The sequence below is a fragment of the Primulina huaijiensis genome, chromosome 2 (assembly GCF_012295235.1).
Source record: "Primulina huaijiensis isolate GDHJ02 chromosome 2, ASM1229523v2, whole genome shotgun sequence".
NCBI classification, from domain to species: Eukaryota; Viridiplantae; Streptophyta; class Magnoliopsida; order Lamiales; family Gesneriaceae; genus Primulina; species Primulina huaijiensis.
The window spans coordinates 28,884,718-28,908,101 of NC_133307.1; the positions used below are offsets into that span (position 1 = coordinate 28,884,718).

Genomic DNA, 23,384 nt, shown 5'->3' on the forward strand with positions numbered 1-23,384 from the left:
TAATATATATTTGTGTGAATTGTTGGTGTAATTTTGGACAACTTTTGGTGATTTCAAAACCTCCATGTGTTTGCTGTTGCAAACTATTGATGTTGTCAACCTTTTAACACTCGTAATTTGATAGTAATAAAATTTTTCATATCCTTAAACCATCCAAAATTTGAAACCAATCTATAATCACTCGAAACTGACATTGAAAACATATCTCAAAGAACGAGGCCCCCAAAATTTGAAACCAATCTATAATGGTACTCGATTGAAGGATATTCTTACCGTAAATTGTATCTAGTTTCAATGGAAGGATATCAATTAATCTTTCCTTGGCTTCAGAACAAGAGCGTAATCCCATCTCATCAAATAGGAATCCAATGCAAAAACTAAACACTCAAATACACAGCGATGGTAGTTTCTTCTCGATCTTTAATGTAAGGGTATGCGAGAGTTGAAAGATTTCCTCGAATTGTACCCCAAAAATGGGCATTTATTAACCCTTCTACCGATCTTCATCTTCAACTAAAATTTTCTTGCACGCCTCGTAGCACATGAAAGAAATTCCTGCAGCAGGGACTAATTTCATGCAGCTCGGACCCAACCCTCGATAAAGGCCCTCTACCCCTTCATGTTTGAGTATGCTTAGAAGGGCATGAAGCATGTTTCTATACTGTCTACCATTGAGCGCACCAGCTTGCATATGTTTCCGAGCTACCTCAAGAGGAAAAGTTGCAGTGCTCGAAATTGCACCAGCAGCCGATCCTATCAAGAGTGTGGCCATATTTTCAACTTCATCCTTGTCAAAAACCTTCTTGTAAGCTTTTCTTAATGAGTCATAGGCAAAATAATTGGTGGCAGCATATGGAATTACTCCTATTATACTTGGTGTAAGGCCTCTGTAAAGCTCCGCAGGTCCCTCCTCCCGTACTATTTTCGAGAAAGCATCCATGAGATTTTTGTACGCACCTCTCTGAGGATGATAAAAATAACGCAATTGAAACTTTGTGATAAGAAAATAGATAAATGAATGACAAGAAAATGGAGTTCTTGTACCTGAATGGTTAATCGAGTTTTGAGCAGCTCGAGTGGATAGGTACATATGGTAGAGCTGATTCCAGCTACAGCACCGGCAATTAGAGAAATGGGCACGTGTATTTTGGGTTGTTCTCCAGGTTTAGCAGTCAACTGGTTCTTTACCGTATCATACGCGAATAACTGCAGTTATCAGAGAGAATATGTCAAGAAAAAAGTCAAAACAATGCTTGCATGTCCCACATCAACTCCATAACAATCTGTAGAGCACAGAAATATGTGCTATGCCCTCCCACCTAATTAGTTAACCAAATCTATCAGGTGTGTGCACTCTCCTCTGTGATGTATAGCCAATTAATACTGCTACTCTCGTTGAGAACCAACGAAACCAAAATATGACATAAAAAACGTACCATCAGGTCTGTGTTAATGGTGTAGCTTGTAACCACATTTTTTACTGGATCAAAGTGCATGCACGAAATATTGATGCTCAAGGGATTTGTCAAAAGTAAAACATCAAAGGTGTCCGCCACTCGATAATTGGAAAATAGCATGGGTCCCATATCAACTCCACACTAAGTAAAGGAGATTAGCATATAAACATGAGGGGCTCCCACACCTAATGGGCTAGTTTCTTGGATCTAGGCTATCCTACTCTGCCCATAAAAGAACAAAGAATAACCTGGTTCGAGTGATTCTGAAACTGGGATTTCGAAGTTAATTGAAAATATGGTGGCCCAGTCACATCTCTCTACCATTAATATTCAGTATATCTGTGCCTTTTACATCACATTTCAAAACAGAAGAATGAAAGTACATCCACAGTTTTCTTCACAAAATTATAGCACATCAACAAACAAATAAAACTCGGCAAGTCACCACATGCAACAAGTTTATGTTTTTATCAGCAAGCCAATCCAGACGTAAATTCCAGTTAATAGTTACAATCAATAGAACATCAGCATTAACAATAGTAAACACAAACAACAACATAACATTTCGAATACCAATAGTTCTTTAATGCGAGCCTGCCCAAAAAAAAAAGACGATGCCACATTTAAGATACTTAATGTGAAGTCAAAACTAACAAAGGAACACAGAACAGACTAAAGTACCTCTATAGCTTTGCTTGGTGCAACCCGAATCACATTAACCAGATTACCTCTAAACAACCCCTGCCATCCTTCATGCTTCATGATATCCCGAAACACTTCAGCCATTGAATGGCCACAAGTTCCGACCATTAAATGAGTCCGTATCGTCTCCAAAGGCGCAACCGATGTCCGGGACACAGCACCGGAAATTGCCCCACTTATCAACCTCCTAAGAGATGGATTTCTGATCGTCATTTTACACCTAAGACCCCGTTTCCTACTCTTTTTCTTCGGCAACACCCCTTCTTCCTCCACTTCCAATGCTTCTCCAACCTCCAACTCCGGCAAGCTGCCCACGAGTAGGCCAGGCTCGGGTAGGGCATTTTTACAAAAAAAACTCGAGGGCACAACCTTAAAACGACTTTGATCAGTGGAATTCGGAGAGTTTGGTGATAAGCCAAAGCCCATTCCCATCTGCCCAACACTCGCAAATAGACCTCCAAGATTATATTTTTCACCTTGGGGACACCACAAGAACCCTATTCCAGAATTTGTCGGCAACCCCTCATCTCCAATCCTTTCAGCACCCATTAATCCTCTTCCATCCATATGACCCAGATCAAAAGGACACAAATCTTGTGCTTAAAAATTAAGCAACACCACCACGTCACCTAGCTGCTCTCTGTTGAATATCTTGTGCTTAAAAATGACGCAACACCTCCACCTCACCCAGCTGCTCACTGTTGAGTATAGAAATGCTAAATTAAATATTGTAAAATAGTTAGCAACAGTAAATAAATAGATGCACGACAAGAACATGCGAAAAGGAATATTCCGTCGCATCAGAAACAAGCAGAAGCTAGAGGAGAGATTATCTGGATTGCCTTGGCTTAGTGATGCAAACAATCAAACTAAATCAAACAATATCATACTTGAATTTGATTATTATTTGAGTTTCGAGCTCGGCTCGAGGTCAATTCGAGCTTTTATTATATGCTCGATATTAGTTCGTATGAAATTATTAAGATCGAGAAAAGCTCGAACTCGGCTCGTTAAAAACTCGGTTTATCATGTTTATCAAGTCGGGCTCGAGCTTGATTCATTTCATTAATAGTTCGTTTATCATGTTTAACAAACCTTGGCTTGAGCTTGGCTCGTTTTCAAGCTCGTAAAGCATAGAATTGAGCTCGAGTTTGAGCTTGTTAAAAATTAAATTTATCTTTGAACTAACTTTAAATCAAACATAAAAATATAAATTCATTCATAAATAACCAAAACGACAAAAATAACAACTAAAAAACATAAACTCATTATATTATTGATCATCCTAAAATAATACATCTAGCATCCAAGTAACAAATATTCGTCATACACTGATATCACCATATAAATAACATTGCAATAATTTCACTCCTTTGATACTCCATTCCATGTGTTCCAAATAAATTTTATTTTTTAATCGATATAAATTCATTATATTCAATTTAATATTATATTTTAGGATAATAATTTGTCAAGTTACTCAACGTGTATATGACCTGGTGATGTAAATTTTTTGGGGAAAAAATAATAAGTTGGTGTATTTCTGTTAATTTATTATGTTTTAAAGAACATTTTAGTACAATGATATGCAAGTAAGATTAAAAATGTAATTGTGACTGTGTGGTGTAAATTCATCTTTTTTTCGACTATGTTTTGTGTTCACTCTTTCCATTGACATTAGTACTAATATTTTTATTTGTCAACTCAACAAATGAGCCAAGTTAGAGTTGACGAGTTACTTAAACGAGTCGAGTTCGAGCTCGAGCTTACGAGCCCCCTAAACAAACTGAGCTCGAGCTTGCTAGCTTATTATCAAACATGTTTGCAAGCCTATTATCGAACATGTTTATGAGCTCACGAGCCGAATATCCTTATGCTTGAGCTTGGGTTGATTAAATTTTAGAACTCGAAATCGAGCTTGAGTTTGGCTTAATATGATTAACAAACGAACTTAAACAAGCTTTTTATCGAGACGAATTCCGAATAGCTCGCAAACGATTTGGTTCATTTACAACCTTATCTTTACTGAATATGGAAGCCCCAAATAAATTAAACTATTTTTTAAAAAAAAAGAAAGATTATATTTCCTGTGGTTGGCTGGTATTCTCTTGTCTATCCTTCCTTCCCTCTAAGCAGAGAGGGGAAGGTCACTTTGTGGTTTACCTTTGATCTATTCTTTATATGCCCAAATGCTTTGCAACCGGTTGGGTATAGGTAGTTTACGGAAAAATGTTCTTATCGAAGAGCGGAAACTGAAAATATCGAAATGCCCAAATGCTTTGCTTGCGTGTTCGCTGACCTTTCGGTGTCGGAGAAGTTAACACAGTTGCTTTCGATGAGTATTCGAATTGATCAATTATTTTATTTTGAATTTTTTCGGAAATAAAATCTTTAAATAAAATTTTCTAATGTAATTATAAACTATTATGTTACTTCGAATATTTATCTTGTAAATGTTAAAAAAACAAGGACTAATAGTCCTAAAAAAATTTAAGTTATAATTAATTAATCATAATTTCTTTGTTGAAATTTTCAATAATTTACAAATTGATCGAACCATATGGTGCGTGAAAAAAATAGATAATAAAAAGGTTCTTTTAAATTTAAAAAGTTAAAATAATTTTTATCAATATTAAAAGTAAAATGGAAAGAGAAATGTAAAATACGAATTTTGTTTTTATCAAAATTAGTTATGGGATTTAACTTTAATTGATAAATATAGATTTATTATGAAATACATAAGCATGTATTAAATTAAAATAAAAGTAGCGAGGTTTACCAAAAATAACTGTATAATATTTTTACATAAAAAGTAGAGAGACGACAGATGTTAAAATTAATTAGTCAACGGGGTAATACAATTCCAGATTTTGACTCAATAAAATTCTGCGCTTATGCAAAGTTGACTCAATTGTTTCCTTTTTTATTTGGTTTTCTTCTCTTCCATTTTGTTTACACTATTTGACTTTTTAATAGTTTGATTTGATTCGACAAACGCAAGCATATAAGAGACAAACAAATCGAATTGAGTGGAGCAGAAGAAAAATTCGAGGTTAAAATCAATATTATTTGAACTCGAGTTCAGTTCGAAAAATTAATCTTTTTCCTCAAGTTTGACTCTATCGAAACTCGAAATCAAGTTCGGTTCGAAAAATTCAAACATATTTCATAGTTATTTCAAATATATAATTATTGTGATACAACATCTCACATCAGTAGATTTGATATGCTGCACACCTACCGTGCACACCTATGTGAGCACCGATGAGGTGTCACTGACCCATTGGATACACAATTTCATCACATCCAATGGGTGAGTGACACCTCATCGGTGCTCACATAGGTGTGCACGGTAGGTGTGCAGCATATCAAAACTCCTGATGTGAGATGTTGTATCACAATAATTATATATTTGAAATAACTATGAAATATGTTTGAATTTTTCGAACCGAACTTGATTTCGAGTTTCGATAGAGTCAAACTTGAGGAAAAAGATTAATTTTTCGAACTGAACTCGAGTTCAAATAATATTGATTTTAACCTCGAATTTTTCTTCTGCTCCACTCAATTCGATTTGTTTGTCTCTTATATGCTTGCGTTTGTCGAATCAAATCAAACTATTAAAAAGTCAAATAGTGTAAACAAAATGGAAGAGAAGAAAACCAAATAAAAAAGGAAACAATTGAGTCAACTTTGCATAAGCGCAGAATTTTATTGAGTCAAAATCTGGAATTGTATTACCCCGTTGACTAATTAATTTTAACATCTGTCGTCTCTCTACTTTTTATGTAAAAATATTATACAGTTATTTTTGGTAAACCTCGCTACTTTTATTTTAATTTAATACATGCTTATGTATTTCATAATAAATCTATATTTATCAATTAAAGTTAAATCCCATAACTAATTTTGATAAAAACAAAATTCGTATTTTACATTTCTCTTTCCATTTTACTTTTAATATTGATAAAAATTATTTTAACTTTTTAAATTTAAAAGAACCTTTTTATTATCTATTTTTTTCACGCACCATATGGTTCGATCAATTTGTAAATTATTGAAAATTTCAACAAAGAAATTATGATTAATTAATTATAACTTAAATTTTTTTAGGACTATTAGTCCTTGTTTTTTTAACATTTACAAGATAAATATTCGAAGTAACATAATAGTTTATAATTACATTAGAAAATTTTATTTAAAGATTTTATTTCCGAAAAAATTCAAAATAAAATAATTGATCAATTCGAATACTCATCGAAAGCAACTGTGTTAACTTCTCCGACACCGAAAGGTCAGCGAACACGCAAGCAAAGCATTTGGGCATTTCGGTATTTTCAGTTTCCGCTCTTCGATAAGAACATTTTTCCGTAAACTACCTATACCCAACCGGTTGCAAAGCATTTGGGCATATAAAGAATAGATCAAAGGTAAACCACAAAGTGACCTTCCCCTCTCTGCTTAGAGGGAAGGAAGGATAGACAAGAGAATACCAGCCAACCACAGGAAATATAATCTTTCTTTTTTTTTAAAAAATAGTTTAATTTATTTGGGGCTTCCATATTCAGTAAAGATAAGGTTGTAAATGAACCAAATCGTTTGCGAGCTATTCGGAATTCGTCTCGATAAAAAGCTTGTTTAAGTTCGTTTGTTAATCATATTAAGCCAAACTCAAGCTCGATTTCGAGTTCGAAAATTTAATCAACCCAAGCTCAAGCATAAGGATATTCGGCTCGTGAGCTCATAAACATGTTCGATAATAGGCTTGCAAACATGTTTGATAATAAGCTAGCAAGCTCGAGCTCAGTTTGTTTAGGGGGCTCGTAAGCTCGAGCTCGAACTCGACTCGTTTAAGTAACTCGTCAACTCTAACTTGGCTCATTTGTTGAGTTGACAAATAAAAATATTAGTACTAATGTCAATGGAAAGAGTGAACACAAAACATAGTCGAAAAAAAGATGAATTTACACCACACAGTCACAATTACATTTTTAATCTTACTTGCATATCATTGTACTAAAATGTTCTTTAAAACATAATAAATTAACAGAAATACACCAACTTATTATTTTTTCCCCAAAAAATTTACATCACCAGGTCATATACACGTTGAGTAACTTGACAAATTATTATCCTAAAATATAATATTAAATTGAATATAATGAATTTATATCGATTAAAAAATAAAATTTATTTGGAACACATGGAATGGAGTATCAAAGGAGTGAAATTATTGCAATGTTATTTATATGGTGATATCAGTGTATGACGAATATTTGTTACTTGGATGCTAGATGTATTATTTTAGGATGATCAATAATATAATGAGTTTATGTTTTTTAGTTGTTATTTTTGTCGTTTTGGTTATTTATGAATGAATTTATATTTTTATGTTTGATTTAAAGTTAGTTCAAAGATAAATTTAATTTTTAACAAGCTCAAACTCGAGCTCAATTCTATGCTTTACGAGCTTGAAAACGAGCCAAGCTCAAGCCAAGGTTTGTTAAACATGATAAACGAACTATTAATGAAATGAATCAAGCTCGAGCCCGACTTGATAAACATGATAAACCGAGTTTTTAACGAGCCGAGTTCGAGCTTTTCTCGATCTTAATAATTTCATACGAACTAATATCGAGCATATAATAAAAGCTCGAATTGACCTCGAGCCGAGCTCGAAACTCAAATAATAATCAAATTCAAGTATGATATTGTTTGATTTAGTTTGATTGTTTGCATCACTAAGCCAAGGCAATCCAGATAATCTCTCCTCTAGCTTCTGCTTGTTTCTGATGCGACGGAATATTCCTTTTCGCATGTTCTTGTCGTGCATCTATTTATTTACTGTTGCTAACTATTTTACAATATTTAATTTAGCATTTCTATACTCAACAGTGAGCAGCTGGGTGAGGTGGAGGTGTTGCGTCATTTTTAAGCACAAGATATTCAACAGAGAGCAGCTAGGTGACGTGGTGGTGTTGCTTAATTTTTAAGCACAAGATTTGTGTCCTTTTGATCTGGGTCATATGGATGGAAGAGGATTAATGGGTGCTGAAAGGATTGGAGATGAGGGGTTGCCGACAAATTCTGGAATAGGGTTCTTGTGGTGTCCCCAAGGTGAAAAATATAATCTTGGAGGTCTATTTGCGAGTGTTGGGCAGATGGGAATGGGCTTTGGCTTATCACCAAACTCTCCGAATTCCACTGATCAAAGTCGTTTTAAGGTTGTGCCCTCGAGTTTTTTTTGTAAAAATGCCCTACCCGAGCCTGGCCTACTCGTGGGCAGCTTGCCGGAGTTGGAGGTTGGAGAAGCATTGGAAGTGGAGGAAGAAGGGGTGTTGCCGAAGAAAAAGAGTAGGAAACGGGGTCTTAGGTGTAAAATGACGATCAGAAATCCATCTCTTAGGAGGTTGATAAGTGGGGCAATTTCCGGTGCTGTGTCCCGGACATCGGTTGCGCCTTTGGAGACGATACGGACTCATTTAATGGTCGGAACTTGTGGCCATTCAATGGCTGAAGTGTTTCGGGATATCATGAAGCATGAAGGATGGCAGGGGTTGTTTAGAGGTAATCTGGTTAATGTGATTCGGGTTGCACCAAGCAAAGCTATAGAGGTACTTTAGTCTGTTCTGTGTTCCTTTGTTAGTTTTGACTTCACATTAAGTATCTTAAATGTGGCATCGTCTTTTTTTTTTGGGCAGGCTCGCATTAAAGAACTATTGGTATTCGAAATGTTATGTTGTTGTTTGTGTTTACTATTGTTAATGCTGATGTTCTATTGATTGTAACTATTAACTGGAATTTACGTCTGGATTGGCTTGCTGATAAAAACATAAACTTGTTGCATGTGGTGACTTGCCGAGTTTTATTTGTTTGTTGATGTGCTATAATTTTGTGAAGAAAACTGTGGATGTACTTTCATTCTTCTGTTTTGAAATGTGATGTAAAAGGCACAGATATACTGAATATTAATGGTAGAGAGATGTGACTGGGCCACCATATTTTCAATTAACTTCGAAATCCCAGTTTCAGAATCACTCGAACCAGGTTATTCTTTGTTCTTTTATGGGCAGAGTAGGATAGCCTAGATCCAAGAAACTAGCCCATTAGGTGTGGGAGCCCCTCATGTTTATATGCTAATCTCCTTTACTTAGTGTGGAGTTGATATGGGACCCATGCTATTTTCCAATTATCGAGTGGCGGACACCTTTGATGTTTTACTTTTGACAAATCCCTTGAGCATCAATATTTCGTGCATGCACTTTGATCCAGTAAAAAATGTGGTTACAAGCTACACCATTAACACAGACCTGATGGTACGTTTTTTATGTCATATTTTGGTTTCGTTGGTTCTCAACGAGAGTAGCAGTATTAATTGGCTATACATCACAGAGGAGAGTGCACACACCTGATAGATTTGGTTAACTAATTAGGTGGGAGGGCATAGCACATATTTCTGTGCTCTACAGATTGTTATGGAGTTGATGTGGGACATGCAAGCATTGTTTTGACTTTTTTCTTGACATATTCTCTCTGATAACTGCAGTTATTCGCGTATGATACGGTAAAGAACCAGTTGACTGCTAAACCTGGAGAACAACCCAAAATACACGTGCCCATTTCTCTAATTGCCGGTGCTGTAGCTGGAATCAGCTCTACCATATGTACCTATCCACTCGAGCTGCTCAAAACTCGATTAACCATTCAGGTACAAGAACTCCATTTTCTTGTCATTCATTTATCTATTTTCTTATCACAAAGTTTCAATTGCGTTATTTTTATCATCCTCAGAGAGGTGCGTACAAAAATCTCATGGATGCTTTCTCGAAAATAGTACGGGAGGAGGGACCTGCGGAGCTTTACAGAGGCCTTACACCAAGTATAATAGGAGTAATTCCATATGCTGCCACCAATTATTTTGCCTATGACTCATTAAGAAAAGCTTACAAGAAGGTTTTTGACAAGGATGAAGTTGAAAATATGGCCACACTCTTGATAGGATCGGCTGCTGGTGCAATTTCGAGCACTGCAACTTTTCCTCTTGAGGTAGCTCGGAAACATATGCAAGCTGGTGCGCTCAATGGTAGACAGTATAGAAACATGCTTCATGCCCTTCTAAGCATACTCAAACATGAAGGGGTAGAGGGCCTTTATCGAGGGTTGGGTCCGAGCTGCATGAAATTAGTCCCTGCTGCAGGAATTTCTTTCATGTGCTACGAGGCGTGCAAGAAAATTTTAGTTGAAGATGAAGATCGGTAGAAGGGTTAATAAATGCCCATTTTTGGGGTACAATTCGAGGAAATCTTTCAACTCTCGCATACCCTTACATTAAAGATCGAGAAGAAACTACCATCGCTGTGTATTTGAGTGTTTAGTTTTTGCATTGGATTCCTATTTGATGAGATGGGATTACGCTCTTGTTCTGAAGCCAAGGAAAGATTAATTGATATCCTTCCATTGAAACTAGATACAATTTACGGTAAGAATATCCTTCAATCGAGTACCATTATAGATTGGTTTCAAATTTTGGGGGCCTCGTTCTTTGAGATATGTTTTCAATGTCAGTTTCGAGTGATTATAGATTGGTTTCAAATTTTGGATGGTTTAAGGATATGAAAAATTTTATTACTATCAAATTACGAGTGTTAAAAGGTTGACAACATCAATAGTTTGCAACAGCAAACACATGGAGGTTTTGAAATCACCAAAAGTTGTCCAAAATTACACCAACAATTCACACAAATATATATTATATATCAAGAACTTGAAACTTACTACTGGAAAATAATCTTTCAATCCATTTTTCAAATAAATAAAACACTAATTAGATCCAAGCATGATCCTATGTAGATTTGAAACATGAAGACTCTATCAACCTAATTCCGAATTATATAGTTATAACATAATCATACTGGAGAAAAGAAAACGATGAATCGGATCTTGAACTAATTATTAGATGACTCAACCTACTATTAAATGTAAATTTAACAAGTTAAAGATTCCTGGATCACATTTTAATCACTTTTATTTATTTTTTTTAAAAAAGAAATGAATAATTCCTTCAAAAAAAAAAAAGAAAAAGAAAAGACTAGTCAATAGACCAATTAATTCCCCATGGCCTCAACCAAATATAGAGATTCTTCATTGTGACCTCACTTGCCCTATGACTCTATATTTGTTATTTTCTTTAATCCATTTGAAAATTTGAAATGTACATCCGATGACCATATATATATACATCGCGTTTGGAAAGAAAAGCGAGGTTAAACATTATCAAATCAATCAATTTACAGAAGCCAACACCAAAAATTTCATCAAGAATTGAACTGATCGTGCTATATATCTATATATATAGTTCTTCGATCTTGGCTTTTGAGCAAGAGAAAGAGAGATCCAATATAATTGTAAAAAGAGTGTAAACAGAAGATATGGCTGGTTTGCAAAGATCAGGAACATCATTTAGAAGGCAAGGGTCCTCTGGGCTAGTTTGGGATGACCAGAAGTTCTTCTCCGTCGAGCTCTGGGGAAAAGCAAAATTCGAAGAATTATCACAATATGACCAAGTATGCACGATTACACGCAACACGTATTGCGCGACGAATACTATTAAGGAGATCTCGGCCTTGAGCGATCCACCTTCTCCTAGGCTCTCGGGTTGTGGCATGTGCCCGATTTTCGGGAGGGCCGAGTCACACTTCAAGAAACAACGTAAAGGGAACACGTTTAATTTTTAGTCACGTAAAAAGAAAAAATATTGAAATTTTATCATATAAAATATATGTTGGGTACACTAAATTTTTTGTTATGTAATATGCACTTTTTCATTTTTGACCATGTTGTGGTAAATTTCAATTTTAATGATATAACTTATATGTTTTTTTTTAATCTTTTTTTTAACTTGAGTCGGTAGTTTTTGTCGGGCAAAAAAAAAAAAAAAACTTAAAACAAAGTCATGTGACCTAATATGAAATAAGATTAAAAATGAAAATTTATTGCAACAAAATCAAAAATGAAAAAGAATGTAAATTACAAGACTAAAAAAATACAAATTTATTGTTTAACATGATGAAAAATGAAAAAAGAAAAAGAAAATTGCATACCAAAAATATCATTTGCCCATATATATTTGATACTATGGACAACATATTAAAATTGATGACACTTATATATTCATACAGATAATAAATGAGCCATTATCATTAAACATTCGACAAATCCAGACAATAAATGATAAACGCCTTTGACACCCCAATAACCTATAGGACCACCCCAAACAAAATATACAAACACTATAAATTTATAATACACAATAAATATTAGAAATTATTTTGTATTCATGAAGACAAATCAAACAATGTGAAATCAGAAAGTCAACAAAGGAGAAAAAAACATCAAAATTCACTCCCATCGTGTGAATTTCAGAAGGGTTCACTTTTCATCTATTGTTTTTGGAGTGCGATGCTTCTGAGGANTTTACATAAAGTTAAAAGGTTAACTAAGATTAGGACATGAATCACATGATACACGTGTAATTTGGCCTTATATATATATTATACACGTGAGAAAAAATCTTATAATTACTAATATAAAAGTATTTAGTGAACAATTAATGCATTTCGAGGTAAGTCATGCAAATGGATTAAACGAGCCACAGGGATCATTATGGTTTTGTGGATTGAGATATTTTTCGATTTCTATTTTGCAATAAAATGTTTTCGAATTTTATCGTTGAAATTTTAAACTCACGATTTCAAATATTTCTGATTTTTCGGGGAAAAAAAAATCAATGAAGGAGATTTTGAATTCATATACTATCAATTTAGTTAATTTCTCTATATTCAATCATAAATTCATATAGACTATAGCATTTAATTTACTTAAAATTAACTCATATTTCTAACTCCTAAAATTAAATTCCTTCCGTCAAATCAAATACCAATTTTTAGTCAATATTGTACTAGTAAATAAGCATCATTTTTAGATTATTTAGCAACTCGGGAATTTGTTGGAATATCCATATATATTACGTGATAATCCACTACACTGGGGGTGAGACTATGATTTCCTGGTTCCTCGGAAACCAACTTCTATTTGTTACGCGAGAGAAGAAAAGAGCAACGAAAATCCAAAAAGTTGCATTATTATAGGGAACATAAACAAGGAGGAACGAGTGAACACTACAATGGTGCAGTCAGCTTCTAATGATGCTGTGGACTACAATGGTGATCCTGCTGAAAGGTCCGCAACCGGCGGTTGGGTTTCTGCGGCGTCGATCCTTGGTCACACTCCACTCGTTTAACTCTTACGTTATTTCGATATTTTGTTGAGTTTTCAGAATGATTTTCATGAAAAGTTGTGATTTTTTCACATGGTTTTATTTTATTTATTTTTTTTTTTTCTGTTTATGGATGTTTTTGTTTGTGCATGTATGTAAATCAGTGTTCATAAGTGAGATCCGAAAAGAGGGAAGAAGAGGCCACATGTGCCGTTTTGTTTTTGAAATGTGCCCAACAGATGATTTTAATTGTGTTAAAGATTTTAGTTGCGATGTAACATGTGTGAAAGTCTGAAGCTTTTCTGTATCGCATGAGATTAAGAGAAGTTCATGTATGAAATGGTTGTTTTGCTCATTCAACAAGAGATCCATTTCTTGAAAATCTAGAATCCGTAGTTTTAAATCTGATGAAGTTTGATTAAATTCAATAACTAGCAGATGAGGAAATTCAGTTATTGTTGTGTGCAGTGGTCGAGCTCTCGGAAAGGCTATCGTCGATGGCGATTGGGGTTAACCTTGTGACTTACATCCATGGTACGATGCATCTACCGAGCGCCACTGCTTCCACCATAGTCACAAATTGGGGTGGTTTTTGTTTCCTCTTAAGCATATTTGGAGGCATACTTGCAGACACCTTCTTAGGAAGATATTGGACTATTGCAATATTTGCAAATATTCATGCACTGGTAAGTGATAAACGCTGGTTATATTAGATGTGCGAACGACAAGACGGTTGATTTAATTTTTCCATTTTCTTACAAACATGAAAGTTAGATTTCTTGTCTCAGGATGTGCTCTTTAGGACAAATGAATTGTGATTTATCATTGTAAGTAAACATGTTCCATTGCATCTATTATGCGATCCAACGAGTCAATAACAGAGTATAGAAGCACTTATCTACAAATCTTTAGCTTTTTAATTTAATCTAGTTGGCTACCAAATCAAATAAATGCTTTCTCAGATAAAGTTTTCTTATTTCTTGCTGTCTTGACGTCCATAGGGTTCTGGCCTATTAGCAATTTCAACAGTTCTGCCCCACTTACGCCCACCTCCATGTAATCCTTCTATGTCAAACGATTGCAAAGAAGCTAACGGTATGCAAATGGCAGTTTTCAATATTGCTTTGTATACTGTCGCGTTGGGATTAGGTGGTATCAAATGCAGTGTTTCGGGTTTCGGGGCAGATCAGTTTGACCAAAAAGACGAGGAGGAGAAAGCTCAAATGGTACACTTTTTCAATAGGTTCTACTTTTTCATCAGTTTTGGGACACTCCTTGCGGTTACCGTGTTTGTTTATATACAAGACAAAGTGGCTCGAGTATGGGGTTATGGAAGTATCACGGTTTTGATGTGGCTCGCAGTTGTCACGTTTCTATCAGGAACTAGAAGATATCGTTACAAAAAATGTGTTGGGAGCCCTGTTGTTCAAACTCTGCAAGTTTTGGTAGCTGCTATAAGAAAAAGAAACCTCAAATTCCCCTCGAACGTCCAACAATTGTACCAAACTCATTCCGAGGACTCGAGATATTCTCAAAATGGTCGTTTCAGGTATATTACTAATTTACTATCGTCTAAAAACTCCGTAGTTCATCAGTGACACCACACTAAAGTCCATATTAATTTGCTATATCATAGTAGTAACACAATGAGAGACCGGAGACGTGATTCACGTGAAGCCAAATACGACAGGCGATTTTCTTTGTTTTATTTTTTATTGGGAGAACATATCTCAGAAAGCATTCTTTTTAACAGAAAATAGTGAAATTTTGTAGTCTCTCTCAGTTGGTCTGCTTTTGGAGCTAAATATCCATGTAGTCATTTTAACCTTTTGAACTTGTAGTTTCTTGGATAAGGCATCCGTCATAGACGAGACTGACACCGCAAATGTCGAATCTGGTATTCAAAATTCGTGGAGACTCTGCTCGATCACAAAGGTGGAGGAAATTAAAATGATGAGTCGGCTGCTACCAATTTGGGCAACAACGATTATGCTTTGGACCGTACATGCACAGATGATCACTTATTCTGTGCTACAAGCTGCCACATTGAAAAGGTCTATCGGTTCATTTCAAATCCCACCAGGCTCATTCAATGCCTTCTTCATTGGAGCCATACTGCTGTCCCTCGGAATTTATGATCGTTTGGTCATCCATCTTTTCGAAAAAGAGTCTGGCAACAAGGGTATAAGCTCTAAATTCTCCCTTTTTGGTTTTTGACTCTAAATACTTGGAAACTACCCCAAGAAATCATGTATGGTTTCTTGATGTTGAAGTATGCATTCGAAATTCAATATCCAGTTGCAAGCCAACCAATACTAATGAAAGAGGCACTAGAATATGCCAGAAATGAAATAATAGGTAATGGAATTAGATTTAGTATCATTAAAATTATTATAAATTAGTAACCTAAATAAGGATCAAGGAGAGAGAGTGATAAGAAGTTTTAGTTCATTGGACATTGTGTTGTGATCGGATGTCTTCATCACCTATACCATTGTATTGCATCTCTTTACATTCAAGATACTCTGTAGAATATTACTTTATAACCATAATCAAACATACCCTTTCTCTTGAAAAAGTTTAACAGCTTTATCTTGAAATTTATCAGGTCTAACAAATCTCCAAAAAATCGGTCTAGGCCTCCTTTTTTCCGTTATAGCAATGGGGGTGGCAGCAATAGTCGAGATTCGAAGATTGAAGGTTGCAAAATCCACAAGTCAGGCCATTTTAACCCTGCCGATGAGTGGGTTCTTCTTGGTACCACAGTTTGCTCTAGCCGGAGTTGCAGAAGGATTCGTGTACACAGGGCAGCTCGACTTTTTCTTGTCAGAGTCGCCAAAAGGGATGAAAGCAATTAGCACGAGCCTGTTTCTGACAACAATCGCGTTCGGGTTTTTCGTCAGCACTGGTTTGGTTTCGATCATAAAGAATGTGACTGATGATAAGCATAATTGGCTTCCGGCAGATATTAACAATGGTAGATTGGATCTCTTTTACGGGTTTATAGCATTGCTCTGTGCTATTAATCTTGTGCTCTTTATCTGTTGTGCTAGATGGTTTATTACTAAGAAAGCACAGACTTCGAATTAAGTGATCTGCATAAGGACTTTTGTTTCTATGCATTATTCTTCAGGTGGATCGAGAGTACGTGCCAAAACTACACTTTGGCCTAATGGATAAAGATTTGTAATTTAGATCTCTTCTCAACTATAAAGGGAAACTTGGATTCATATTTACCACATATAGAGACAAGATTGTGCGTTCACTTTATAGAAATGATGTTTCTGTTTATTGATCTTGTTCTCAGGTTCTCTTTTTGTACTTCTTGTTTCTGTTTATTGTGTCAATGGCTCCACAAGCGCGTACCTAGACAAGGACCTGCCATGGATCTGTCGAATCCCGCAACAAAAACTGAAAAATTATAGAAAAAAAACTAGGAAATCACGGGGAAAGGATCATCTCTACCATCCAAAATTTGATCTGTCTACTTTAAAGGTGAGAAATTCGAACTTTTGGGATGAACAGAATTTTGGAGAGCTTTTGAGGGCTAGAGTATGAAGAATTTCCCCTATGCAAACGAATTTGGACTTCATCCAAATATTGTATGGCTTTAAAAAATGTGATCAAATTTTAATTTTGCTGCATAAGAACTAAGAAGATCAAATTTGTCGCAGTTTAATCCATTCATGATTTGAAATTAACTCTAATGTTCACAGCCAGGACCTGTATTCTATTAAAAAAAATTAAAATTAATCCGGATAAATATATTCCAGATACACATATACTATACGTTATACAGCTACACTTGTATATTCAACCATATAAATTATCCGATAACAACATAATCCTAAAAACATTCAACGAATCTTCGAAAAACAGTCTAATGAACATTGGTAACGGCAAATGCACAGACATTCTGCAGGTACTTAAGCTTACAGACATTGAGGAAAAATATACAGACGTTACAAATGTTAAATGCCAGCCAGTCGAAGCATAAAGTTCACACCACAATCAAAATATGCTTTGCATAATCATCACAGGCTGGTTTTTACTGAAATTCAACAAGCATGCAAGAAAGAGTTCAACAAGAACTCTAACCTGCCATCAATCACATAAGACATAACTATTGCCAAATAACAGTAATTCTAAAAAAGCAAGATATTTTCGAGATAGTTTACAAGTATAAATGTCAACCCAAAAGGTTGTATCATATTCAAAATCAAGCCACAGAAAGTAAAGGAAGCAAATCCAAGAAGCGACTACAACTCTTCACTCCATTTCAGCAAAACAATGTCATATCCCTGGAAGCCTAGCCAGGTTAGATACCGAATCCTAAAATCAAGATCAAATTGGATTTACATAGACACAGGAGAAAAATCCAGAATTTAATGCGATATCATGTGAGTATATAGCAATAAAAGTGCGATGAAAGGTTGAAGAAGGAAGATGATAGAAGTATGGTTCAATTTCAAGCGAGCATATGCAAACAAAATCGATAAATAGACAATGCAGAAACTTCTTCATATGGTAATACGACAAAGATCGCATGAAAAGCCAGCAATGGATTCATCTCCACTCCGAAAATAGGGTTTTAGAAGCTTATGATAATTAGTGCGTCAAATAAAAACCAAAAGAAGTTAATGATCATCAATAATAGTCTTTGAACAAGCTCAACTTATTAGGCCAAGAAATCTACATTGATTAGGTTTCGCGATTATGTAGTCTTTGAACTCATCAACATATTGATACAGATGATTCAAACAGAACTGGAGACCGTTTTATGAGAAAATTCATATATGGTGAAACACGACTTAAAAACAAAGCAACGAGATACTGCTATTATTTACTAATCGACAATCTCGTGACACTTACCATATTAAGGCATAATTTAATACGCATAAAAAGGAACACTCTTGTGGAAAATTGGAGGATTAAAAATCATTCCGTGCATGATGTGAATTAAGAAAACATTAGATGATTAACGCAAATCATTCTCATATAAATATAGCTCTATGCGATTATACTAAAATGAGTTTCATAATAACAAGGAACGTGAGCTTATCTCAAGTCATTCCACAGACTCAAAACATGGTCTGGCAACATGAGCAACCTCGCATCCTCGGTAACACGAAACAACAAAAATGTCTATTAAGTTTAATGGAAAATAAATTCGACAAAAAGATAAAAGAAATTCCTAAAACTAAATAACCCAAGTAGAACCACCTTAGTTAGCCAATCATCCACTCATCCTCAAAATCCAGAATCCGATACTCGATTTTGTCCCCATTCGCAGCAAAATTTCTCATAGGTGATCAAACAACGATCAATCAATCCTGGGGCACGTCCCTCTTCGAATCGCCACTATTCTCAGTTCCCCTTTCCTCAAGCAACCTTCCGGCCTCCTCATCAGTCTGTTGCACCTTCTTCTGCGCTTCCTTGGCCTTCATGGCCTGCAATTTCGAGTGGTTGTAATATGCAACCCCCAAGAAAGCCAATCCATAACCAAACAAATTTACAGGAGTCACCGTATCCTTAATCACCGACCAAGAGAAAGCAATCAAGAGCCAATCCTTCACCACACCGGCCACATTCATGGTCAAAGCAGATGTCTTTCCAACAAGCAAAAATACAGCAAGATTCAGGGCAAAAGCACAGAACGAATTAGACGCAAAAATAGCATAATCAAAATGGAAGCTCGAATTCTCCTTCAATGATGGGAACTCAACAAGAACCCAAGGAATAAACAAGAAGGCCAAGCAACACGGCGCCACATAATAAAGAGAAGTAATGGGATTAAGAGTGATCCCTTTGGAAGTAAGCAATATCTGAATCATAACAAGCCTAGTGGCCTCAAAAGCAACAGCACCCAATTGAAGCATAACCCCCCAAGAATCAAACTTGGCCTCACCAAAAGCAGCAATCGCCACCCCAACCGAGATCGAAACCATATTCGCCATCGTCTCCGACCTAAAGCCCTCCTTTTTAAACATAACACCAATCGAATACACAGCCACAGGCATCAGCGCCTTAAGCATTTGAATAAATGACACAGAGAGATAAATATACGCAGAATTCGAAAGCCAGAGTGAAAGAGAGTACAAAAGGCCAATCGGGACCACAGATCTGAGGTAAAGATCCCAAGACATGGTGACTGGCTCCACCGCCTTGAAAACCCGAACCAGTAAATACGCGAGAGAAGAGCAGAAGGACATGTGAATCATCGTGAGCGAGATGGGGTAAGGCCAATTGTACATCTTTCGATCCAGAATGTACTTGTTGTAGACGATGACAGTGAAAGAGAGGAAGATCCATATCGCCACGTATGTATACGAAAGCACGATCTTCCTCACCACGCCTTCGCTCAAAGCTCCGCCTTTCCCCATTGTGGATTTCTTCTGCAACTCTTTGTCTCTCTGTCAGAAGTGAAGGAATTTAGTTATGGAAGATATATACTTATACATAATCTATTAATGATGACGTTTGAGTCCGTCAAGGAGACTTCTCAAGGAAACGTAATTTGATCAACTTCAAATTCAATTTACTATTTTATATTATATTATTTTTAAAACAAAATGCCCATTTCTCAATAAATAGATTCTTTCTAGTTTATATAGAATATTCATGCTCTTTTATTTTATTTCATCAAACATACATTTAGGTATATTATATAATTATTTAAATGCTTTATGTATATAATATTATATTTCGATCTTTATTTATGAGATGGGTTAACTATATCCATATTTACAATAAGTAATATTATTGACATAAAAATTGATATTTTTTCATGAGTGCTCAAATAAAACATGTCTCACAAAATTGACTAATGAGATTATCTAAAAAAATTTATTATTAGATATAATTTAGCGATTGGAGAATTATTAACAAAGTAAATAAAATAACTCTTTGATAAATACTAAATTAGTATTAGTGGTTTAAAAGAAAAAAAAAACAAGTATTAGTGAAAATGTAGTTAAGATTTCTCATATCTCTTTGTTTTAATGCAAAATTTTATGCTATATATCATATGTCCACTACTGATAAAGCAAAGTTTTATTCTACATACCATATATATTCACCTTTTTGTTGCATAATTTTTCGTTAGATACGGTTAAATTACTCACATATTAAGGTGGAATTCATTATATTAGATAACAAAACCATTTATAAGTCTATGTAAAATTGCCACTACGTTAGTTGCGTGGCTGGAGATATAATATTTAGAAAAATTAATTTCCTTCTTTAAATTTTTTGGTGATATAACGGGACAATATTTTATTCTTGTTGTTTTGTATAATTTTGAATTTATANTACATATAATATACAAATAAAATAAATTTTTTTACATATTATTTGTATTTTCTCTAATTATATATTTCACATTACTATGATCTGATTTTTTTTTAAAAAAAAGAATTTGATTTGATTTAACTTAGATATAATAATAGTAATAACAACAATAATAACTTATGCATTTTGTGTAGAATCCATAAATATTTACAATAGTTACGGGTTGCAGATGCAGATGGCATCATATTCCCGGATTAAGATAATATCAAACGGAGTATACACCCCGAAAACTCGAACGACTTCTCCGTTTCTTCGAGACAGTGATTCTTCTCCTCTCTAGTCCAACTCTGAGAAAATTGTATATAAAACCATTAACTAAACGGTATAATAACATAGTCAACAAGTTGTTTGATTTTCGCCACGAAAAATGTGAAAATAATGACGAGTGTAACTAGAAATTTCAGGACATACGTCGGCGACACTATTTAGCCTGTCCCGGACATTCTGCAATAGTTGAGAGAGGTCGCCTTCCCATGTGTAGAATTCTAGTTCCTTCCCGTTAAGGGTCTTCTGTGATACCTGTGGAAAAAGAAGCAGCTAATATTTTTGTCTGACGTAAATTAAACAAGAACAGAAAGCTAAAAAAAGCATGTTGTTTGACAAATTGATAATAAATTAGAACACTGATCACAATGAGCTACGGATTTACTGGGTGTGTCGATTGATAAACAAACTTCGGTTTATAGCTTCATCTCAGAAAGACTAAATCGATGAAAGAAATACTAAAAACGCATTGGAATACCGAACATAGAGTGTTCCAAATCAATCTGTAAAGCATATGAAATTTGGAAGACGGAAAATAAATTGCTAGGGGTTTATCAATTTCAGTCTCAGAAAATATTGCTGACCTTTCTCCCTATCATCCTGCCACCAGCTGAGTGGGCAAAGTATGTGTTATAGAAATGGCAAATAAATGCCTGAGGGTCTTTCTCTGATAACTTCTCAAGATACTCAACATAATTAACACCAGGAGACGATGGTTCGGGTATCACATGTCCTTGCAGCTTAAACCATTCCAAGTCTTTTCCAAGACTTTCTGATCTCTCTAGACCCGTGTTCCTGAATTCGACATCTGCAACATCCAAAACCAATAGTTAGCTTAAAAGTACGAAAACGCACAATCTATATAATCAACAACCAAAGCTTATCCATAATTCTTAAATTTCTGGAAGCATTGATGAGAATATATCCCGAAGAAAGGTGTTCTCCCAACAAAAAAGAGACGCAGTCTTGCGCTAAATCAAGAATAATGCCAAGTTTTCTTTCCATCTCCTTTCTGTCACCGGATTACAATTATCAGCCGGCATTTTTTATTTTCTTAATTTTTAAAATTCACTTGTGGGCAGCAAAAAAGTGCATAATAGCAATTGCAATTTTGCGCGCGATGATTTTGTACATATTTTCTACTTCCGGTACTCACAAACAGCAAATGATCACACAATTGTCAACTATCCAAGGCTGATATATGAAGATATCCACTTCAAGATCGAAAAAAACAGTCGCATAATCCAATTCAAACTTTCAAATTCCAACACCTCAAGCATCAGCTAATTAAAAACACCAACATGTCAAAACGCAGCGGATCAAACAAATGAACAATCGAGAAACAACATACTCACATTCAGGGAATGCAGCTCTCTCTACAATCCTCTCAAGAGTCTCGAAAACAAGCTTACTGTCCACCAAGAACTTCAAGTACCCCTCAACAGTAGGCTCCCATTTAGCCACCGGCGGGCCTTCCGGCTCCTTCTCCCCTTCCTTAGCTTGGTCCCTTGTGTGCAGTTTCATCGCCACAAATCTCATTTCCTCCACGAACCCCTTACCCTCACCTGGGTACCTACTCTTCTGCTTCTCCGCGGCTGCTGTTGCTGAAACAACCACCATCCTTGCTCTCTTCTCAGTAAAAACCGATATGGGCAGGGATAAAATTTGGTTAAATCGACGATTTTTAGATTTTCCCAACTTGCAGAAAGGGGACTGCGAGACGGGTGTTATAGAAGCCATGGCGAGGAAGAGTGTTCAGGTGGGTATCCAAAAAACCAAAAAAAATTTAAAAAATAAAATAGAGATAATCTAAATTAATATTGTTGTTGAGCGCAAACAGGATAGGAGCAATGAGAAAAAAGCATGAAGATGGCTGTTGGGGTAATCGTAAGGATAACGCTACTGATACAGAGGTGATTATTTAATGTGTATTTATGAATCTTTTATTGGCTTCGACGAGATTGGATGTATGTGTAAACGTAATGAGAATATATTATAATTGTTACTTCAATTCCTCCATGGAAATGGATAGCCATCTCCATTTTTCTATTCACTGATGAGACAGACAGACAGACATGCTTTGTCATTGCGGGGGGAGAACGGGGAGAGTTGTCGCTATACGAAATCTTGGTAAGTTCGACCCGACCCCTGCGGGGCAGCCCGCAGGGGTCGATCCAACAGCAGTGCCCGCAGGGTCGATCCAACAGCTCGGAGGATTTTTCAGAGTCAATTTTTTTTTTTTTTTACATAGAGGTGGGCCCGGATCACTCGTGAAATAATCCCGAAATCTTGTGCACTTGTCAGCAATTTTCATGAACCGCACTTTTAAATTCATT

General features: G+C 35.5%; 5 protein-coding genes and 1 long non-coding RNA gene across 6 annotated transcripts; 2 read left to right on the forward strand and 4 right to left on the reverse strand.

Annotated features, from left to right (window-relative positions):
* Positions 1 to 307: 307 nt before the first annotated feature.
* On the reverse strand, positions 308 to 3,007 carry LOC140971370 (adenine nucleotide transporter BT1, chloroplastic/mitochondrial-like). Its single transcript, XM_073433605.1, has 3 exons — positions 2,139 to 3,007; positions 1,045 to 1,206; positions 308 to 961 (listed from the first exon to the last, which is right to left on the reverse strand). The coding sequence occupies exons 1-3, from the start codon at positions 2,724 to 2,726 to the stop codon at positions 494 to 496; spliced, it is 1,218 nt and encodes a 405-aa protein (XP_073289706.1). The 5' UTR covers positions 2,727 to 3,007; the 3' UTR covers positions 308 to 493.
* Positions 3,008 to 4,232: 1,225 nt separating this feature from the next.
* LOC140962334 (uncharacterized) lies at positions 4,233 to 4,507 on the reverse strand. The gene is made up of 2 exons (XR_012172522.1): positions 4,413 to 4,507; positions 4,233 to 4,329 (listed from the first exon to the last, which is right to left on the reverse strand). It is a non-coding gene; the product is annotated as an uncharacterized lncRNA (long non-coding RNA).
* A 3,397-nt stretch (positions 4,508 to 7,904) lies between these two features.
* On the forward strand, positions 7,905 to 10,604 carry LOC140971371 (adenine nucleotide transporter BT1, chloroplastic/mitochondrial-like). The gene is made up of 3 exons (XM_073433606.1): positions 7,905 to 8,773; positions 9,706 to 9,867; positions 9,951 to 10,604. The coding sequence occupies exons 1-3, from the start codon at positions 8,186 to 8,188 to the stop codon at positions 10,416 to 10,418; spliced, it is 1,218 nt and encodes a 405-aa protein (XP_073289707.1). The 5' UTR covers positions 7,905 to 8,185; the 3' UTR covers positions 10,419 to 10,604.
* A 2,461-nt stretch (positions 10,605 to 13,065) lies between these two features.
* LOC140971372 (protein NRT1/ PTR FAMILY 6.2-like) lies at positions 13,066 to 16,725 on the forward strand. The gene is made up of 5 exons (XM_073433607.1): positions 13,066 to 13,438; positions 13,903 to 14,120; positions 14,436 to 14,983; positions 15,276 to 15,616; positions 16,043 to 16,725. Exons 1-5 carry the CDS (start codon positions 13,342 to 13,344, stop codon positions 16,522 to 16,524), a joined length of 1,686 nt encoding a protein of 561 aa, XP_073289708.1. The 5' UTR covers positions 13,066 to 13,341; the 3' UTR covers positions 16,525 to 16,725.
* A 1,664-nt stretch (positions 16,726 to 18,389) lies between these two features.
* LOC140971373 (probable sugar phosphate/phosphate translocator At5g25400) lies at positions 18,390 to 19,883 on the reverse strand. Its single transcript, XM_073433608.1, has one exon. The coding sequence runs from the start codon at positions 19,815 to 19,817 to the stop codon at positions 18,762 to 18,764; it is 1,056 nt and encodes a 351-aa protein (XP_073289709.1). The 5' UTR covers positions 19,818 to 19,883; the 3' UTR covers positions 18,390 to 18,761.
* Positions 19,884 to 20,871: 988 nt separating this feature from the next.
* Positions 20,872 to 23,153, reverse strand: LOC140971374 (heme oxygenase 1, chloroplastic-like). Its single transcript, XM_073433609.1, has 4 exons — positions 22,404 to 23,153; positions 21,633 to 21,856; positions 21,196 to 21,303; positions 20,872 to 21,071 (listed from the first exon to the last, which is right to left on the reverse strand). Exons 1-4 carry the CDS (start codon positions 22,786 to 22,788, stop codon positions 20,979 to 20,981), a joined length of 810 nt encoding a protein of 269 aa, XP_073289710.1. The 5' UTR covers positions 22,789 to 23,153; the 3' UTR covers positions 20,872 to 20,978.
* Positions 23,154 to 23,384: the final 231 nt, after the last annotated feature.

What these genes read in the sequence shown, in the direction of transcription:
- LOC140971370 (XM_073433605.1), bottom strand. Translation starts at nt 2,726, where the DNA reads ATGGATGGAAGAGGATTAATGGGTGCTGAAAGGATTGGAGATGAGGGG. An exon ending in CACCAAGCAAAGCTATAGAG is followed by an intron (nt 1,207 to 2,138) that starts GTACTTTAGTCT and finishes TGATAACTGCAG; the next exon opens with TTATTCGCGTATGATACGGT. An exon ending in AAACTCGATTAACCATTCAG is followed by an intron (nt 962 to 1,044) that starts GTACAAGAACTC and finishes TATCATCCTCAG; the next exon opens with AGAGGTGCGTACAAAAATCT.
- LOC140971371 (XM_073433606.1), top strand. Translation starts at nt 8,186, where the DNA reads ATGGATGGAAGAGGATTAATGGGTGCTGAAAGGATTGGAGATGAGGGG. An exon ending in CACCAAGCAAAGCTATAGAG is followed by an intron (nt 8,774 to 9,705) that starts GTACTTTAGTCT and finishes TGATAACTGCAG; the next exon opens with TTATTCGCGTATGATACGGT. An exon ending in AAACTCGATTAACCATTCAG is followed by an intron (nt 9,868 to 9,950) that starts GTACAAGAACTC and finishes TATCATCCTCAG; the next exon opens with AGAGGTGCGTACAAAAATCT.
- LOC140971372 (XM_073433607.1), top strand. Translation starts at nt 13,342, where the DNA reads ATGGTGCAGTCAGCTTCTAATGATGCTGTGGACTACAATGGTGATCCT. An exon ending in TCTCAAAATGGTCGTTTCAG is followed by an intron (nt 14,984 to 15,275) that starts GTATATTACTAA and finishes TTGAACTTGTAG; the next exon opens with TTTCTTGGATAAGGCATCCG. An exon ending in AAAAGAGTCTGGCAACAAGG is followed by an intron (nt 15,617 to 16,042) that starts GTATAAGCTCTA and finishes GAAATTTATCAG; the next exon opens with GTCTAACAAATCTCCAAAAA.
- LOC140971373 (XM_073433608.1), bottom strand. Translation starts at nt 19,817, where the DNA reads ATGGGGAAAGGCGGAGCTTTGAGCGAAGGCGTGGTGAGGAAGATCGTG.
- LOC140971374 (XM_073433609.1), bottom strand. Translation starts at nt 22,788, where the DNA reads ATGGCTTCTATAACACCCGTCTCGCAGTCCCCTTTCTGCAAGTTGGGA. An exon ending in GAGAGCTGCATTCCCTGAAT is followed by an intron (nt 21,857 to 22,403) that starts GTGAGTATGTTG and finishes TGGATGTTGCAG; the next exon opens with ATGTCGAATTCAGGAACACG. An exon ending in GCAGGATGATAGGGAGAAAG is followed by an intron (nt 21,304 to 21,632) that starts GTCAGCAATATT and finishes CTTTTTCCACAG; the next exon opens with GTATCACAGAAGACCCTTAA.